Here is a 16689-nt window from a genome sequence, read left to right as displayed (position 1 = left end):
ATTAAAAACATTTTTACAATTGTTGGTTCCTTTTGTTAGGCTTAGAACGTTTGGACCAGTCAACAATGCATTTGCATGGCGCCGCTGTATGAATTAGCAAAATGGTCCCTTCAGCACATGTTATTGCAGGGTGTGTAATAAAGTTTATTCTTCAAATCACCAACGATGGTACATGAGAAATACATAATAATACACAATGTATACAAAATGTATATCAAGATGGCAGATATATGCAAAATGTTCAGTTTGACTTTTTCAATTTTACTAAAGAGTCGATAACATTACAATGGTATGAGCCACTTAGACATTATAAACAGATAAAAACCTATTGGGAATTAAATACAGCTCAAAGCTGCATGTTTAGTAATCACTGGCATATTCAGAGGTTGAGAACTATGCGGCACACATCATGTGAAAGTTTAAAAATAAAATCAAAAGCATGAAATTGATTAAAAAAGTCCCGTAGGTAAGACACCCTTAACAATGACCTGTAATATAATTCGCTTATAATAATATACTTGGACTCATTTATTTCATGGAAATCAGTATGACATCTCCCAACGTAAGGGTCACATGTTGTAGCCGACATGAAGAATGCTCATTTTTGTCAAAAAGTGGTCAGTGTAACTATCGTTAAATCAATTGCATGTGTTCTGATATAGATGTGATCGTGTTCTTGTACAACGTACCAGTTAGTGACAAAACATCTGGTAATGTTCCGATATCGAACTTATACAGTTCCAATGGGTAGGCTATCGATAGTGATTGAGTGTGGTTTTACGCCGCTGTTAGCAATATTCCAGCAGTATCACATGCAACACGAACTTACTGACAATTCCCCGAGGCTATTACAGTTATTTCGAAATGTCGTTTCCAAGTAAAATAATTGTTATGACTGTGTGTAAAATCCTACTTGCATGGACACATATTAATATTATTGCAATTTATTGTTCTCAATCAACATACGCACAGTGTTCTTACTGCTTATCTATTCTTTCCCTCAATAGGGTATTGATTACGTTTATGCATGCAAACAGCCTTGACGCTGAGAAGTTTAAATTAGGACGCATCTGGGCTAGGTCACGCTGACGTTTTGACCGCTTTTCATTGCTGTATGCTATGGGGCATGCCAGAATCGTGGCGACCGGCTGATCCACCTTATTCTTCTTGCATCGATAACAAAGTAGTCTGTTCTCAACTACAGTGATAAGCCAATTAACAGTTAAGCTATTTTGTCCTTGACATGCTGACATGTTAAACGTCAAAGGGGATTCTGTACAGAGCTGATATTTTATGAAATGTTCATCTCCCCCTTTTCTCTGATCGTGTAAACGGAAAGGAGTGAGTGAGCTTTTACGCCGCTTTCAGCAATATTCCAGACATTTCACGGAGGGGGACACCAGAAATGGGCTTCACACATTGTACCCATGTCGGGAATCGACCCCGGGGCTCCGCCGTGACGAGCGAACACTTTAACCATAAAGATACCCAATCGCCTTCAACAGGAACGAATATAATACAAGAAACAAGATGTTTATGTTCAATAATATAAAAGAAAGATCATCTGACTTCTGCAAAGAAATGAGTTATCAGATGGTGCTACATTAATATTATTTAGCATGTTACAGGAAGAAAACTGGCCGTCACCATGACTGCCTATTTCTTTAGAAGTAATGAGCACATGTAAGACACAAGAAGGAGAATAACGTTCACTCTAAACTACATTATAACCTATGAACATTTGTTTGAAAGGAATACCGTTATAATGAAAATAATATTTCTTGCCTCTGTGGCATACATACAAATTCATCATAGGTGATGCATCGGATATAATTACATGTGAACAGTTGGGGTATTTCTATTAACGAGCTGTATACATGAATACCTGAACATGGCAGACTTGATCGTTCGATAAGTAAAGGGATTGGACAGTTTCTAGGAGGTTGGTTGAACCTTGATAAACCCTACACTGGCCACCTGTACGAGCACATATTGAGTACAAAATATTGTATTTGACGTACCATTGTAAACAGAACAGCTCAACAATACATGCGGTGTCCCAATATCAAACAGGGTGGTGTCACAGATCTGGAATATTGCTGAGTAAGGCGTTAAACAACAAACGAAACAAACAGACAAACAAATCAGATGAACCTCAATCTTTGAACTTTTGTTGGTAAATCGTTTGGACCTGTCGCGTTAATGAAATGGAATAAACTTCCAGACTGTCTCAAGAATGAAACATTTTTTGCATTCAAATCCCAGCTGATGACACCTATTTTTAAAAAGCACCTGTGACTTTTATATGTGTGTTTGTATGCGCTTTGAGCGTGCTGAGCCCTGGTGATAGCCGCGATATAAATAGACCTGCAGATAACGCGGCAATGTCCGCGCCGGCGGGTCGAGAAGCGGCCTTTGCTTCGCTTTCCATTGTACTCATGAACATTCAGGTACCCAGCAACAGGCATTGCCACCATGGGAGACATCAACATACAATATCCGAGTCTATAGATGAGAAAGATGTCTATTCGCGAAAGTTGAATTAAACATTGGTACAATGTTAATACAAGCTAGAAAGTGCTGTCATCTTCCCTTTTAAAACATCTTGCAAACCAATGATGCTGATACGTTCTTTTGCAATTCAAGTTGATGTTCACGTCGTTGTAGCTAACCCACGCTATGCAAAAGAAGCTCTTTACCTGACTAAGACGTCAGGTGTTACCGGTTGTTACACTGTATACAACAGCTGTCACTGTGAGATCAATAAAAGACACAAGGCACTGATGTCAACATGTTAAATTGTAATACATTTCCCGATTTCGCCGAGCCTCATGATAAACTTAATTGAATCATTTGGTCGGATTGGGATTTTAGAAATGACAGCAGAATAGTGAGAATTGTCAACTGTATTCCATTTCGACGGAAACACTGAGTCACAGATCCAATGTGTCGTTTCAAAATCGTTTATATATGTTAATGAATTCTGGATGTTTGATTGTACGGAAGCTCTTTATGATAGAATTGTAATGTGTACTTTTGGATATATAAAGTGAATATTGGTATGATGTTACCTACATGCAGGTGAAGAGATAGCAACCTGGTATTCTTACTGCTTCCCATCGACAGCCACAAGCATGTTATTCCGTGGATAGGATATGCCACAAACAGAACATACCATGGGCAGGATATATTACGAGCAGGTTATTCCGTGGGCAGAATATGCCACAAACAGACTATACTATGGGCAAGATTAACTACGAGCAGGTTATTCCGTGGGCAGAATATGCCACAAACAGACTATACTATGGGCAAGATTAACTACGAGTAGGTTATACCGTGGGCAGAATATGCCACGAAAAACCCCAGGGCAAGAACATATCATGGACAAGACTTACCATGAGCAGGTTATTCCGTCGGCAGAATATGCCACAAACAGAATATACCATGGGCAGGATATATTATGAGCAGGTTATTCCGTGGTCAGAATATGCAACGAACACACCAGGGCAAGATTTATTATGAGTACGTTATTCCGTGGGCAGAATATGCCACATACAGAATAATAGTATTGGCAAGATTTATTACAAGCAGGTTATTACGTGGGCAGAATATGCCACAAACAGTCTATACCATAGGCAGGATATATTACGAGCAGGTTATTCCGTGGGCAGAGTATGCCACGAACAGAAGATGTCGTGCGCAAGATATACCAAAATATACAGAATATACCATGGGCAAGATGTATTACGAGCAGGTTATATCATGGGCAGAATACGCCACGAACAGAATATATCATGGGCAGGATATATTACGAGCAGGTTATTCCGTGGGCAGAATATGCCGCGAGCAGAATATACCATGGGCCAGATTTATTACGATCAGGTTTTTTCGTGGCAGAATTTGCCATGCGTAGGATATACCGTTGTAGGATAATAAGAATTAAAAGCGACAAAAATCCTTTCCATTTTCATAAGAAAACACGCGTAGCATATACCAAGAGCATGCTATACCCAGTGAAAGAAACATACAGGATACATCGCGAGTAGCACATACGAGCAGGAGAAACCGTCGATAGGATATACCACCAGCAGGATGATTGTAGAACACGTCATAGACAGTGTATACGTCGAGAATATAGGATGTGTAAACACTTTCCATAAAATGTAGGGGATCAGATAATATAAATGTTATGATCGACCGTCAGAAGTGAATGACTACAAGGGAGAGGTATAGGGAGTTATTCTAGATAATTAACACAGTTAATTGTCAAATCGATCTAAGCCAATAGTATTGTTGATTTCCCAGGCCAAAAATGGTAAGACTGCGTGTCACTTTCACAAGCTTACGTACTTCTGAGAAGAAAGATATCTGTTTACGACAGTTAATTCTTAGACTACCCTATAAAAAGCGACATTGATATAACATTATCTACAAGCAAGAAAATTGTGATGTCTTCTCACCTGTTAAACATCTTGATATGATGATGCAGGTATGTTATTCTATAATTCAAGTTTATGTCCACATTGATGAAGTCACGGTATGCTATGCAGTTCCAGAGAAGCTCTTTATCTGTCGTTACACCGAAAACAAATTTCAACATAAGATCATTAAACTATATATGGCGCTGTTAAATTGTCGATGTTGATGTCACGGTGACATTGCGTACATATATTCATGAGTAATGTTAAATCAATTGAATAGGCTTTGTCGGCTTGGGATTTTAGAAATGAGAACTAAATGTACGTGGAGGATGGAATGATTTGTGATCAGATCCATTCAAGCATTTGATCATGTAGACCAATCAAAACCTTGAAAACTACTTGCGTGTTTGACGACAGCTCTTCTGTTAATGTCTTTTATCATAAGCTATATTCATAATATACAAATATAAAGTTATAATTAAGTTTAAGTCGATACCTGAAAACTACCCCACGCCAGTAAATGCGCTATCATGGATTTCCTGGTCCATCACTTGATTGTCTGGTTTCTTTACAGGCAGCCGTCGCAAGGCAGGAGTATTGCTGTGCAGCGTCAGCCAACAAGCAAAAACTTTTTGTATACTTTTTGCTATAGGTAAGACAGGACATGCTTACCATTCTCGCGAACACCTGGTGTCATCGCTGATTTTCAGTGATCCATTCATATACTTTCCACCGCTATTCTGCTTTTAACGCAAAATGGAAATTCAATTATTTTTCTGTGGATAATCAAGACTGGTTATTTTCTGGCGGAGACGTTTTATATTGAAGTATTTCCCCATCGGTAGGGGAGCACGTTTGGCCCAGTCGACGTGGAGCCGCAAATCCTTTGTGCCGTTTTATCATTTAGGCACCCCAAGACCAGAATCCCAGATTCGCCCTGGTTATTATTGGTGATTTGTCAGCACCATACCGGTGAGTGTCACCTACATGGAAATGTGAGGCCTACATCACTTCAGGACTCACGCCAACCACACACATACACATGTGTCTGACATGCGGTGACATAACTGTTCAAAGTAGATTTGACCGCCTCCGTGGTCTAGTGGTAGAGCGTTCGCCCGGAGAGCGAAAGGTCCGTGGTTCGATCCCAAGCCGCGTCATGCAAAAAGACGTTAAGACGTTATGGTTCATAAGTACTTGTTGTTACCCTGTCTACCGCTCGGCATTAAAGGGCTAAAACAAAGACTGGTCGGCTCGGAGTCAGTATACTGTGTCTGAGTGGGGTATTCATGTTACACTGCGGCATGGTATCTCAGTGTTATAGCACTATAAATCGGCATCAGTCCGGACTAGTGCAATACTCTTGGACGCGACGTTGAACCCCATTTTCACCTCACCTCAAAGTAGATTTAAAACCAAACTCGTTCATCCGTACAAGTAAAGGAAAGATGCTGTCGTTTATCAAGTGCTCTTACTGCACAGGTTCATATACGCAAAAGATATATAGAGGTTATCATGCGAGTGTGTTTTTGGATGGTATATATCCTGCATTAGGAATAAACATTGTATTTAGCGAGCCATGACATTTATCTATGAATTATCATTTGTTTGTTTGTTTGTTTGTTTGTTGTTTAACGCCGCACTCAGCAATATTCCAGCTATATGACAGCGGTCTGTAAAATAATCGAGTCTGGACCAGACAATCCAGTGATTGACATCATGAGCATCGATCCACGCAATTGGGATCGATGACATGTATCAACCAAGTCAGCGAGCCTGACCACCCGATCCCGTTAGTCGCCTTTTACGACAAGTATAGTCGCCTTTTACGGCAAGTATGGGTTGCTGAACACCTATTCTAACCCGGAATCTTCACGGGTCTATGAATTATCAAAATGAATTATCAAAATGAATTATCAAAATGAATTATCAAAAGAATTATCAAAATGAATTATCAAAATGAATTATCAAAATAACTGGGTATAATAATGCACGAATGAAGGTTACAGGAAGCCATTTTTGCAGATCTCTCTTAATTAAGACTACAGTAAAAAAAGAAGAATGCAGAGTTAAGTCATTTTAGGAATGCTTCAGTTACCTTTAACCACGTTCGTGTCCATTTATGAGCAATTTCGATTATTAATGTAAGTCTAATATGCTGTGGTACCACTTCCATATTTGGCACATCAATCACGTGGTATGCATTCCACCCGCGAAGATCCGGGGTAGAATAGATCTTCAGCAACCCATACTTGCCGTGAAAGGTGACTATACTTGTCGTTAGAAGCGACTAACGGACTCGGGTGGTCAGGCTCGCTGACTTGGTTGATGCATGTCATCGAGCCCAATTGCGTGGATCGATGCTCATGATATCAATCACTGGATTGTCTGATCCAGACTCGATTATTTTCAGACCACCGTCATATAGCTGGAATATTGCTGAGTGCGGCGTTCAACAAACAGACATTAGTGTTATCATTTTGATAAGTATACAAAGTAGACCGATTCCTCTTCAGTAGCAATCAGGGCCGTATCTGTAAGTGTATGGACACATTCAGTGTCAGTGATGTTAAGACATTCAATGTCACTAGTATTAGCAAATTTCTCGTCATTGTTTACATTTTCATCATAATTAATGTCAGCTCCTGTAAAGTCAGTGTTACGGCATTCAGTTTCATAATCATTAAAATGCATAAATATAGGGTCAATATTCAAATATATCAGATAGATACGCAATAAATCGGAAAGAACAATGAAGAGCGAACGTGGTTTATTTCACGATAAAACAGTGTTCTATCATGACGTCATTTCTGGAGATTCGAACTTAATGACGTCATAAATTGGACGACGATACTTTTTATAGAGAAGTGTCTTGTGAGTTGTTCCCATAGATGAAGCTGGGCAACGTAGATAAACGCAATGCTCGAACGATAGCAAAAGTAAAGAGATATGACAATCGGTATTGGAAGAAAAGGTACAGATAATCGACGGGACAATTGTGAGAATATCCGGGAAATACCAAACTTTTTCAACCTTTTCATAAAATGTCCTTGTCCGACATTGCATTGGTCAGATTGTATTCAGGGAGACATCATTATTTAAATACGGGTAAATTCTTTTAAAGCATTTACATTTATTTTGACATCCTTAAGAGGCTGTACATATGTTTATATCTCATATAAGATATAAACGACTCGTTGTCGTTGTTTATCGTACAATAAAACACAACAGGGAGAATAAACCACGAGGGGCTGCGTTTCTTTATTAACTCAGGCACCGTGCAGATGATGTTCACTGTGGGGTCAATATTCACACGGAAGACAGAACTCTCGCTGGTTTGACCTACTGTTATTTGACTCAATGACTCATTTTTAATTATATAGATAGATATAGAAACGGGCTCCGTCCGTCCGTCCGTAACTCAGAAACCGTTCAATATTTTTTCATGAAACGTTGCAGGTCTGTCAAGTACATGCCGAACTTGTGCCTTTTGCTATTTAGAAATTTAATTTTTTTTATATTTTTTACGTTTCCATGGCAACAAGATGGACTTAGGTTCTGTGAGTGTAGGGTTCGTTTCCGGAGCATAACTCATAAACCGTTCAATATTTTTTCATGACACTTTGCAGGTTTGTCAGGTACATGCTGAACTGGTGCCTTTTGCTATTTAGAAATTTTAGAAATTTTTATTTTTTACGTTTCCATGGCAACAAGATGGACTTAGGTTCCAAACTCTTCTTTTTTCACAATTTCCATGACAAGTTCCACCTCGGTTAAAAAATGTTAGGGTTTGTTTAGACTTAATTATGTCATAAATTCTGCAACAGGGGCGGGGGATATAGCCACGTTAGTGGCAAACTCTTGTTAACTTTCGGGCGCACATGTGTTGCACCGGTCTTTTAACAATCGTAACTTCAAGAACATGAGCCAAACATCGAAAATATTGACGTTCGCCTTCCTGTGCACAATACGCTATTACGATGAACTATCGTCTTTCAATTTCATCGCCAGATCAATATACCATTACGGACGTGTAAATGTCTCATTTATTCAGTCCTCAGTAAGCGCAGTTTGGTGAGTAGTGGTTGGCGTTAGAATGCACCAAGCCGTCGTGGTAAAATGACACGCAATTAACCAAGACAAGTAACCTAAAAAATTAATATAAATTATAGTTTTAAAAATAAAACTATGCAGAAGTCAAGACCCAACACAAGCCAAACACTTTTGATAGAGACTATGTTGAGAATGTAGAGTGAAAAAGGCTTCACTTTGAGCACCTTTTTTTCTTTAAATACAGCGAACGGAGACTCTTTAAAGTGGTATATAGGTAGATATTAAACTCGTTTATAGATGTGAATACATTTGAATATACATCTGTGAGGTTTAAGTTGATTTTGACAGCCCGGGCCAAGTCGGACCCAACACTTCTGACAGAGATTTTCTTAAGAAAATACAGTAAAAGTGTTTCACTTTAACGGACCAGTTTTCTTTATATACGATGTACTGAAACATTATAAAGTGGTATATAGGAGATAAAATACTAATCTATAGATATAAAACACATTTGATGATACATCTATGTGTTTAAAGTTTATTTTGACAGCCCGGGCCAAGTCGGACCCAACACAAGCCAAACACTTTTGATAGAGACTATGTTGAGAATGTAGAGGGAAAAGGGCTTCACTTTGAGAACCATGTTTCCTTTAATACAGCGACTTGAGACACTATAAAGTGGTATATAGGTAGGTATAATGCTAGTCTATAGATGTAAACACATTTGATGAAACATTTGTGTGTTTAAAGTTGATTTTGACAGCCCTGGCCAAGTCGGACCCAACACTTCTGATAGAGATTTTCTTAAGAAAATACAGGAAAAGTGTTTGACTTTAACGGACCAGTTTTCTTTAAATACGATTTACTGTGACATTATAAAGTGGTATATATGTAGATAAAATACTAATCTGTAGATCTTAACACATTTGAAGATAGATTTTTGTGTTTATAGAAGATTTTGACAGCCCGGACTAAGTCGGACCTAACACAAGCCAAACACTTCTGATAGAGACTATGTCTAGGATGTAGCGGGAAAAGGGCTTCACTTTGAGCACCTTGTTTTCTTTAAATACAGCGAACTGAGACACTATAAAGTTGTAGATAGGTAGATATAATGCTAGTCCATATATTTAAAGACATTTGATGATGCATTTGTGTGTTTAAAGTGCATTTTGACAACCCGGGCCAAGTCGGACCCAACACAAGCCAAACACTTCTGATAGAGACTATGTTGAGAATGTAGATTGAAAAAGGCTTCACTTTGAGCTCTGTGTTTTCTTTAACTACTGAAATATGAGACAATAAAGTGGTATATAATTAGATATAATACTAATCTTTAGATATAAAGAATGTTAGGAATATAGAAGTGCTTGGACAGTTATTAACACGTGTCGTGTCAGTCCTTTGACATTCGCGAATATCCACTTCCAGAAAACATCCTGTGTTGGTTTAACACGAATTAGTAAAGGTTAATAAGGGATGCCCAACACGTTAATTAATGAAAGAAGAGTAGTCAAAACACTGTCGTTTCCTGCCCAGGACATCACACCCCTACACGCCAAGGTCGGTGAGAAGCATTCTAATCAAAGAATACACACAGTCAAGACACTGATTTTTCTACGAGACTCACGGTATGTAGTCATAATCATCAGTTGATTACATTGTTGAAGGTGCATTTTTATTCAAACTCAATTAAATGAGCAAAACTATACGTTTGTGGACATTTGAGATCTGCCTAGATATGCGCGTTTCGTTTTATTATTCTGCAATCCATTTTTAGTATTACCCGCTGGCCCGGCCCGGCCCGACTTTTCTTGGCCCGACTTTTAGGCAATCCCTTGGGTTCGGTACAAACAACAAACCTTTGAATCACAAAGCACAAAACTATTTCGTGTTTCATCATTTGTATTTCACTCTACTGAACAAAGTTCTTATTGCCAGAGAGAATTCAATGTAAATGCTCTGAAAATAAATGACACAACCCTTTCCATATTGACAAGAAATCTCTGCCGACAGCAGAGTCAATTGTCAACCACGCCAAAATTGGTTGGTCACACCGCTGGAACACATAACACCAGGATCCTTGAAAACGAATGTTTCCATGTGGTCTTCCTTTCCTCGAACATGTATTAAAAATGATCAAAACAACATTATTACAGCTGTCGCTCCACATGTATCTGTGCACACTTGAAGGAAGGAATATGAAGATGTGACTTATATTCGTTTCTCACATCCTTGTTACAAAATCTCACACCTTTGTTACAAAACATGTACATGACCTAATTGGATGTATTTTGTGCTTTTAAACTGACTGAGATTCTCTGTTTCGACAGTCTACTTAGCAAACGTCGTTGTCTTCTATCCGCTATTTTTATTAAGACACAAATTCAATACCGGCGCCTCTGTGGTCTAGTAGTCGAGCCTTTGCCCGGAGAGCGGAAAGTCGGGGTTTCGATGCCTGGCCGCGTCAAAACAAAAGAGGTTAAAAGATGGTATTTGTTGTTACCCTGCCCGGGGCTCGGCGGTAAGCAGCTAAAACAAGACATGGTCGACTCGGAGTCTGTATATTGTGTCTGAGTGGAGAATTCACGTTAGCTTTGCGGCATGGTGTCTCTTTGGGCTAGCACTATAAAATTGGTATAAGTCCGGACTAGCACAAGCAGCCACAAACATACACACACACACACGTGCATGCACGTCGCTATATAAGTGCAATAATCTTCAACTCGACGAAATACCACATTCCACCTCACCTCACCTCACCTTACTTCACCTCAGCTCACAAATTTAAAACGATATTTTTCCGTTATCTTTTTCCATATATTATACTTGCGTTTATCTGTCACTCTATTGGCTGATATCTTGGATCCCTTAAGAAATTCTCCAAGGAAAGGAGCTCTTTCAAACCAATGTGTAAAGCCGTTTACGTGATATTGCTTGCAATTACATGCAACACACATGATACCAGTGATAAACGCATCTTCTATGGGAGTGTATGGGAACAAACTGGCATTTTGAACAACGCATCTCCCCAGATCCATTGACATCACATAAGTGTTTCCCGATGCATAACGAGGGTAGAGTGTGAAAGGATAGACATATACCGAAACAGCCCATTTACCAGTCCTGAGTACAGGAGGGGACAAGTATATATGCCCAAGTACGGAGTTTACAGGTCGCAGTTTCTTCAGCAACCTCACAAGAATATCAACATCCGTGAATGTGTCCTCATCCGCCTTCAAGACGTACTGTGTAGAAGGGTAATACACTGAAACGTAATTTAATCCCATTAGCACTTTCAGCGTTAGATTTCGATAAGTATCAATAAAGTTTCCTTGTAAAATATCTCCATGGGCGGCATTCTCTTCACTAAGAACAGCCTGTCCTACTTCAGACCGTGTACGCCCCAATAGAAAAATGAGCTTGGCATTCAAAATGATATTACTTCCAGGCCACCTTTTTCCATGGAGGACGCTGCCGTATGTCTGTCTGATTGCTGTCCTCTGATGCTTTGCAACCGATAACACCATTATGATCAGGTATGGACGTTCACTGTCAAGTCGTTCAGGCATTATATCATATGAAAATGAATATTTCGTCAATATCTTATTTCTCTTAGTAACCAAATATGCCCAGTTGATAAGAGGCGTGTACTCCCGTTTCACTGAATGGTAAGTGAACGGACGTATCCTTCTGTTCATGTGTCCTCCTCTCACAAATTTAACGGCCTGTGCTGCAGAAAGTGGTTTACTTCCGTTTTCCGCCTGCGTCCACTGTCTTCTCGGGTTATGGTCGCGAGATCTTTGTCGTCCCAAATTGTTGAGATCCTCTTTCAATATTGCTTCATCAGATATGAGATTTCTGTCAGGGTAAATGCTTCTATTTGTGGACGCCATGTACCCCTGCATTGCCTTTTCCCAATTCGTATTGGATGAATGAACCATTTTATGTTTTGTAGAATTTTTTTCTCTTAATAAACTTTCGGGAGATAGTACATGCAGGTAGCCAACAATTACAATAGTTGCAACTATGGAATGGTACCTCCACCTTTTAAGTCTTCTCCTGAATCTGGAAAAAAGAAAACATGGTATTAAACGTATCGTGCTTTTAATGTTTATCAATTTCTGAAAATGTGTCTTTTAAAAGAGATATTTTTCCTTACTTTCAAAAAGGAAAAATAAGAGCAGCATTCCCGTTGGATCACATGTTGTTCAATAGTTTTCTTTTGTTTGTTGTTTAACGCCGCACTCGAGCTCAGCACTATTCCAGCTATATGACGGCTGTCTGTTAATAATCCAGTCTGGACAAGACAATCCAGTGATTGACATCATGAGCATCGATCCACGCAATTGGGATAAGATGAAATGCATCAACCAAATCAGCTAGCCTGACCACCCGATCCCGCTAGTCGCCTCAAAACTTAGTTGATGGGCAAACAATACAGGAAATGTCACAAGATCGAAATTTATAAAAAAATGTTAATGTAGCTCTAATTATTTATTATTGTTGTTGTTGTTGTTGTTAATTTTAAATAGCGCTCTTTGGCGTTCATCACGTTGTAGACGAGGCATTCCTATTCTCATCACAAGTACTGCATTAAAGCAGGAGTGGAGGTTTACGTGGTACTATAGACAGTGAACGTCAACAATGCTAATGGCTAATGACGATCTTTCACAAAGTAATAGCAATGTTTCGGGTGTGTTTGGGAGTTTGGTTACGACACCGTTCTCAATCTCTGGCAGTTGTTTTTCAAAGCTGATCCTTCCAACGACCGATCATAACACTTATATCTCATGATCCACTAATTTTTTGAGTGTATATAAGACAACAATAATTGATTCCAAGTATCGATCTTGAAGTATATTTCTGGAACTTTCGGTTGGCGCTCCAGCATACCCCGCCCCGGCACAGGTTCAGGTGAATGTATTTCAGGCTAGTGCGTATAAATGGAGCAAAATGGGTATTAGAGTACTACAGTTCCTTTGAGGTACCGCAGTTGACAGCGCAACATCTTGGCTGGTCAGGTTCGATGACTTAGCTGATTGCATGTCATCGTGCCCCGACGGTTTGGGTCGTTGCTCACAATATCAATCACTGGAATGTGTTTCCAGACTTTACAGGCCGACGTCATACAGCTGGAATATTGCGGAATTTGGCATTAAACAACAAACAAAAACTTCAACGGGTCCAAATTATTCGAGTACCCGGGGCTTAAAAATCTCTAATCATGCTCGAGTACCTATTAAATAAGAACCTATTGATAACGCATGCAATAATCTTAACGAATAAGGGTTCAGCCTCCCTTTCCTAGCAAAAAAACGCAAATAACATGTAACTTCACTGGAATAAAACGCAAATAAACCCAACTGAGTGTTAGGTTTTCATTATGGTAACTTTCTGGGACATGTTGACCATGTCTACTCGTGAAAGGCAATGACACTGACGTGCGTTAAAATGTCTCGGACATTCGTATGACATTTGTTTGTAATGTTAATCAATTGAAATCCGTTTGCATCAGTGCTTAGTAACATATGTGATACATAAGCTCATATGTGATTTGAAATGACAGGACATCATCAAACAAATTTCATAAGAGAAGAAATACAATCAATGCTGTTTTAGCATACACCAGCTGCTCATGTAGCGTACATTGTTTCCAGAAATTAATGAGACGTCTCACGTTCTTGTGTATTGAAATTAACAATTAACACAAAACATGAAGTCGACGGACTCGAGTTTTGATGAACCTACCCTGCCTCGGGTACTCATTGGAGCTCTAAATTCAAGAGCAGATGGCAGATCAACAACGGGTTTGATCGCTTGATACTTGTTGCGTACAGAAAACCGTTAGGGGGTGGGGGTAGTGTGGTTGTTTGGGGGCGGAATTTGTGGCGAGGCGATGACCAAACTAGCCATTATTAACAAAAAACTGAATTCTCAGCGGTGAAATGATTATTATAAGTACTTTCTTCGTCCTCATGTCCTGCCTTTCATACCGCACAGACATCTATTCTGAAGACATTTATCAACATGGAAATGGGTGACTCGTATATAAAACATGTAATATGAGTGTATGAGGTTTAATCATATGATTGGGAAGTATGTAGCAACTCATTGTTCATACAAACGTGTTAAACATGACAAAGTATGCTGTGACTAAATCCGGTATGACGCTCATCTTTGTTTTTGTTTTGTTTGGGAGTCCCCCAGGTCGCCCCTTAAGAATTCAGGGGTGGGCTCTCCCATACCCACATAACCTAACTTGATAAACCCAGTTCAGTAATAAGTTCAGATCACCTAATTAATTGTACCTCTCTCACTGGTAATAATTAGGTGTAGTGGGTGGAGGCAATTTGAACAAATACCAATATTTCAAGTTTTCGGTAACATTAACATTTCTTTCAGAAGATATATCCTTGACTTTCGATATGCAAAATTATGCTAGTGTGTATATATCATATAGAGATCAGTATTGGACAATGAAATGACAACAAGAAAAGACAAATTTTTCAATCTTTAAAGGACATTTAATTTAGAAACGGACAATTAATTATGTTCATCCTGAACTCCCTTTCACAAACTGTTTGGGAGGAGTATGCTCTTACTCCGCATCCGTTCATTCCTCAGATATCCACCAACACACCTCGGCACCACGATATATATTACAAGCAATCGCAATCAATCGATAGTTCGATGCATCGTTACACCACTATATATTACCAAGCTTACGAGGGGTGGTCGGGTAGCCTAGTGGTTAAAGCGTTCGCTCGTCACCCCGAAGACCCGGGTTCCATTCCGACATGGGTACGATGTGTGCAGCCCATTTCTGGTATCCCCCGCCGTGATATTGCTGGAATATTGCTAGAAGCGGCGTCAAACCATACTCACACACTCACTCACTCACTCACTCACTCACCAAGATTACGTACTCCCAACAATATCCGAGTCTGTTGAGAAGAAAGATATCAGATAATGATAGTTAATTCTGAGACTACCAGATAAAAACACGGACATTGATATAACATTACCTACTAGCAAGAAATTGTGAGATTGTTGTCATCTTACCTGTTAAACATCTTGAAATATTTATGCAGATACGTTATTCTATAATTCAAGTTGATGTTCTCCTTGACGTTGCCACGGCACGATCTGTAGATCTAGAGAAGCCCTTTAACTGCAGGTTTCTATCTCAGACACCTGTTGTTACACCCTTTACAACAATCTACAATATAAGATCAATGAACGATAATAGGCACTGTTGTTAAGATGTTGATTTCTAGTTTTCCGCTAACATTATGTGAATATATTCTTGGGTAATGACAAAATCAATGAAAAATGTTTAGTCTGCATGGGACATTAGAACTGAGAAAAGGACGAGGAGGGTGGAAAGAATTGTGTTCATCTGTCAATCATTTGATCTCGTGGACCAATCAAAACGCTGAATTTGTAAATGTCTTACACCATAATCAACATCATTATGTACAAATATATTGGTATATTTATAACATATTGGTTTGTTTACAAGCCATCCGTTCATATAACTTTCACGCTATTTTAACGCTATTTTACCTTTCACGCCTGTTTCGGTGGATTAACGAGACTAGTTTTTCTCTGGTGTTGACGTTTTGTAGTCGTTCCATCAGTAGGGGAGAACTTGGACACCGCAAATCTCTGTAATGTTGCGCCCATTGGGTCCACCAAGGCCCGAATCCCAAAATAGCTCTGGTTATTATAGGAGATTTGTCAGCATCAAATCGGTGAGTGTCACCTACATGGAAGTGTGAGATCTGTATCACTTCAGGACTCAGACACGCAATGATATAACCATAAAATGTGGATTTCAAACCCAAATCGTTCATCCTTTAAACGAATGAGTTTTAATGTATGGCTACGGAAAGTACAAGTTGAGGGAAAATGCTGACGTTTAGCAAGTGCAGGGACTTAGCAGTTTCAGACACACAGAGGATCTATAAGTGTATATTCTATACAAGCAGTCGTCAACGTCATCAGAACGCCATAGGAAGGGAACATGGCCCAGATTGAAGCATAACAATGATGTATGTGTGTTCTTTAAATGGGTTGATGACAACTATGGGTAGTGCATTGATCTTGATCAACTCTGTGCTAACAAGGACGTCTTGGTTAAGACTTTAAACAAAATGCTTATGAACACAGGGCCTGTTCTCTCCCTGGGTCATCGTTGCAATTCTGATTA

The 16689-nt window shown here is 39.3% G+C and overlaps 1 protein-coding gene across 1 annotated transcript; it reads right to left on the bottom strand.

The window, feature by feature from the left end:
• Positions 1–11176: 11176 nt before the first annotated feature.
• On the bottom strand, positions 11177–15618 carry LOC124151991 (beta-1,3-galactosyltransferase 1-like). The gene is made up of 2 exons (XM_046524701.2): positions 15540–15618; positions 11177–12542 (listed from the first exon to the last, which is right to left on the bottom strand). The coding sequence occupies exons 1-2, from the start codon at positions 15548–15550 to the stop codon at positions 11249–11251; spliced, it is 1305 nt and encodes a 434-aa protein (XP_046380657.2). The 5' UTR covers positions 15551–15618; the 3' UTR covers positions 11177–11248.
• Positions 15619–16689: the final 1071 nt, after the last annotated feature.

Source organism: Haliotis rufescens, unplaced genomic scaffold, assembly GCF_023055435.1.
Source record: "Haliotis rufescens isolate VD_foot unplaced genomic scaffold, xgHalRufe1.0.p SCAF_11, whole genome shotgun sequence".
Lineage (NCBI taxonomy): Eukaryota > Metazoa > Mollusca > Gastropoda > Lepetellida > Haliotidae > Haliotis > Haliotis rufescens.
The sequence above is the reverse complement of the archived record's forward strand: the minus strand, read 5'-3'. Positions and strand labels throughout refer to the sequence as shown.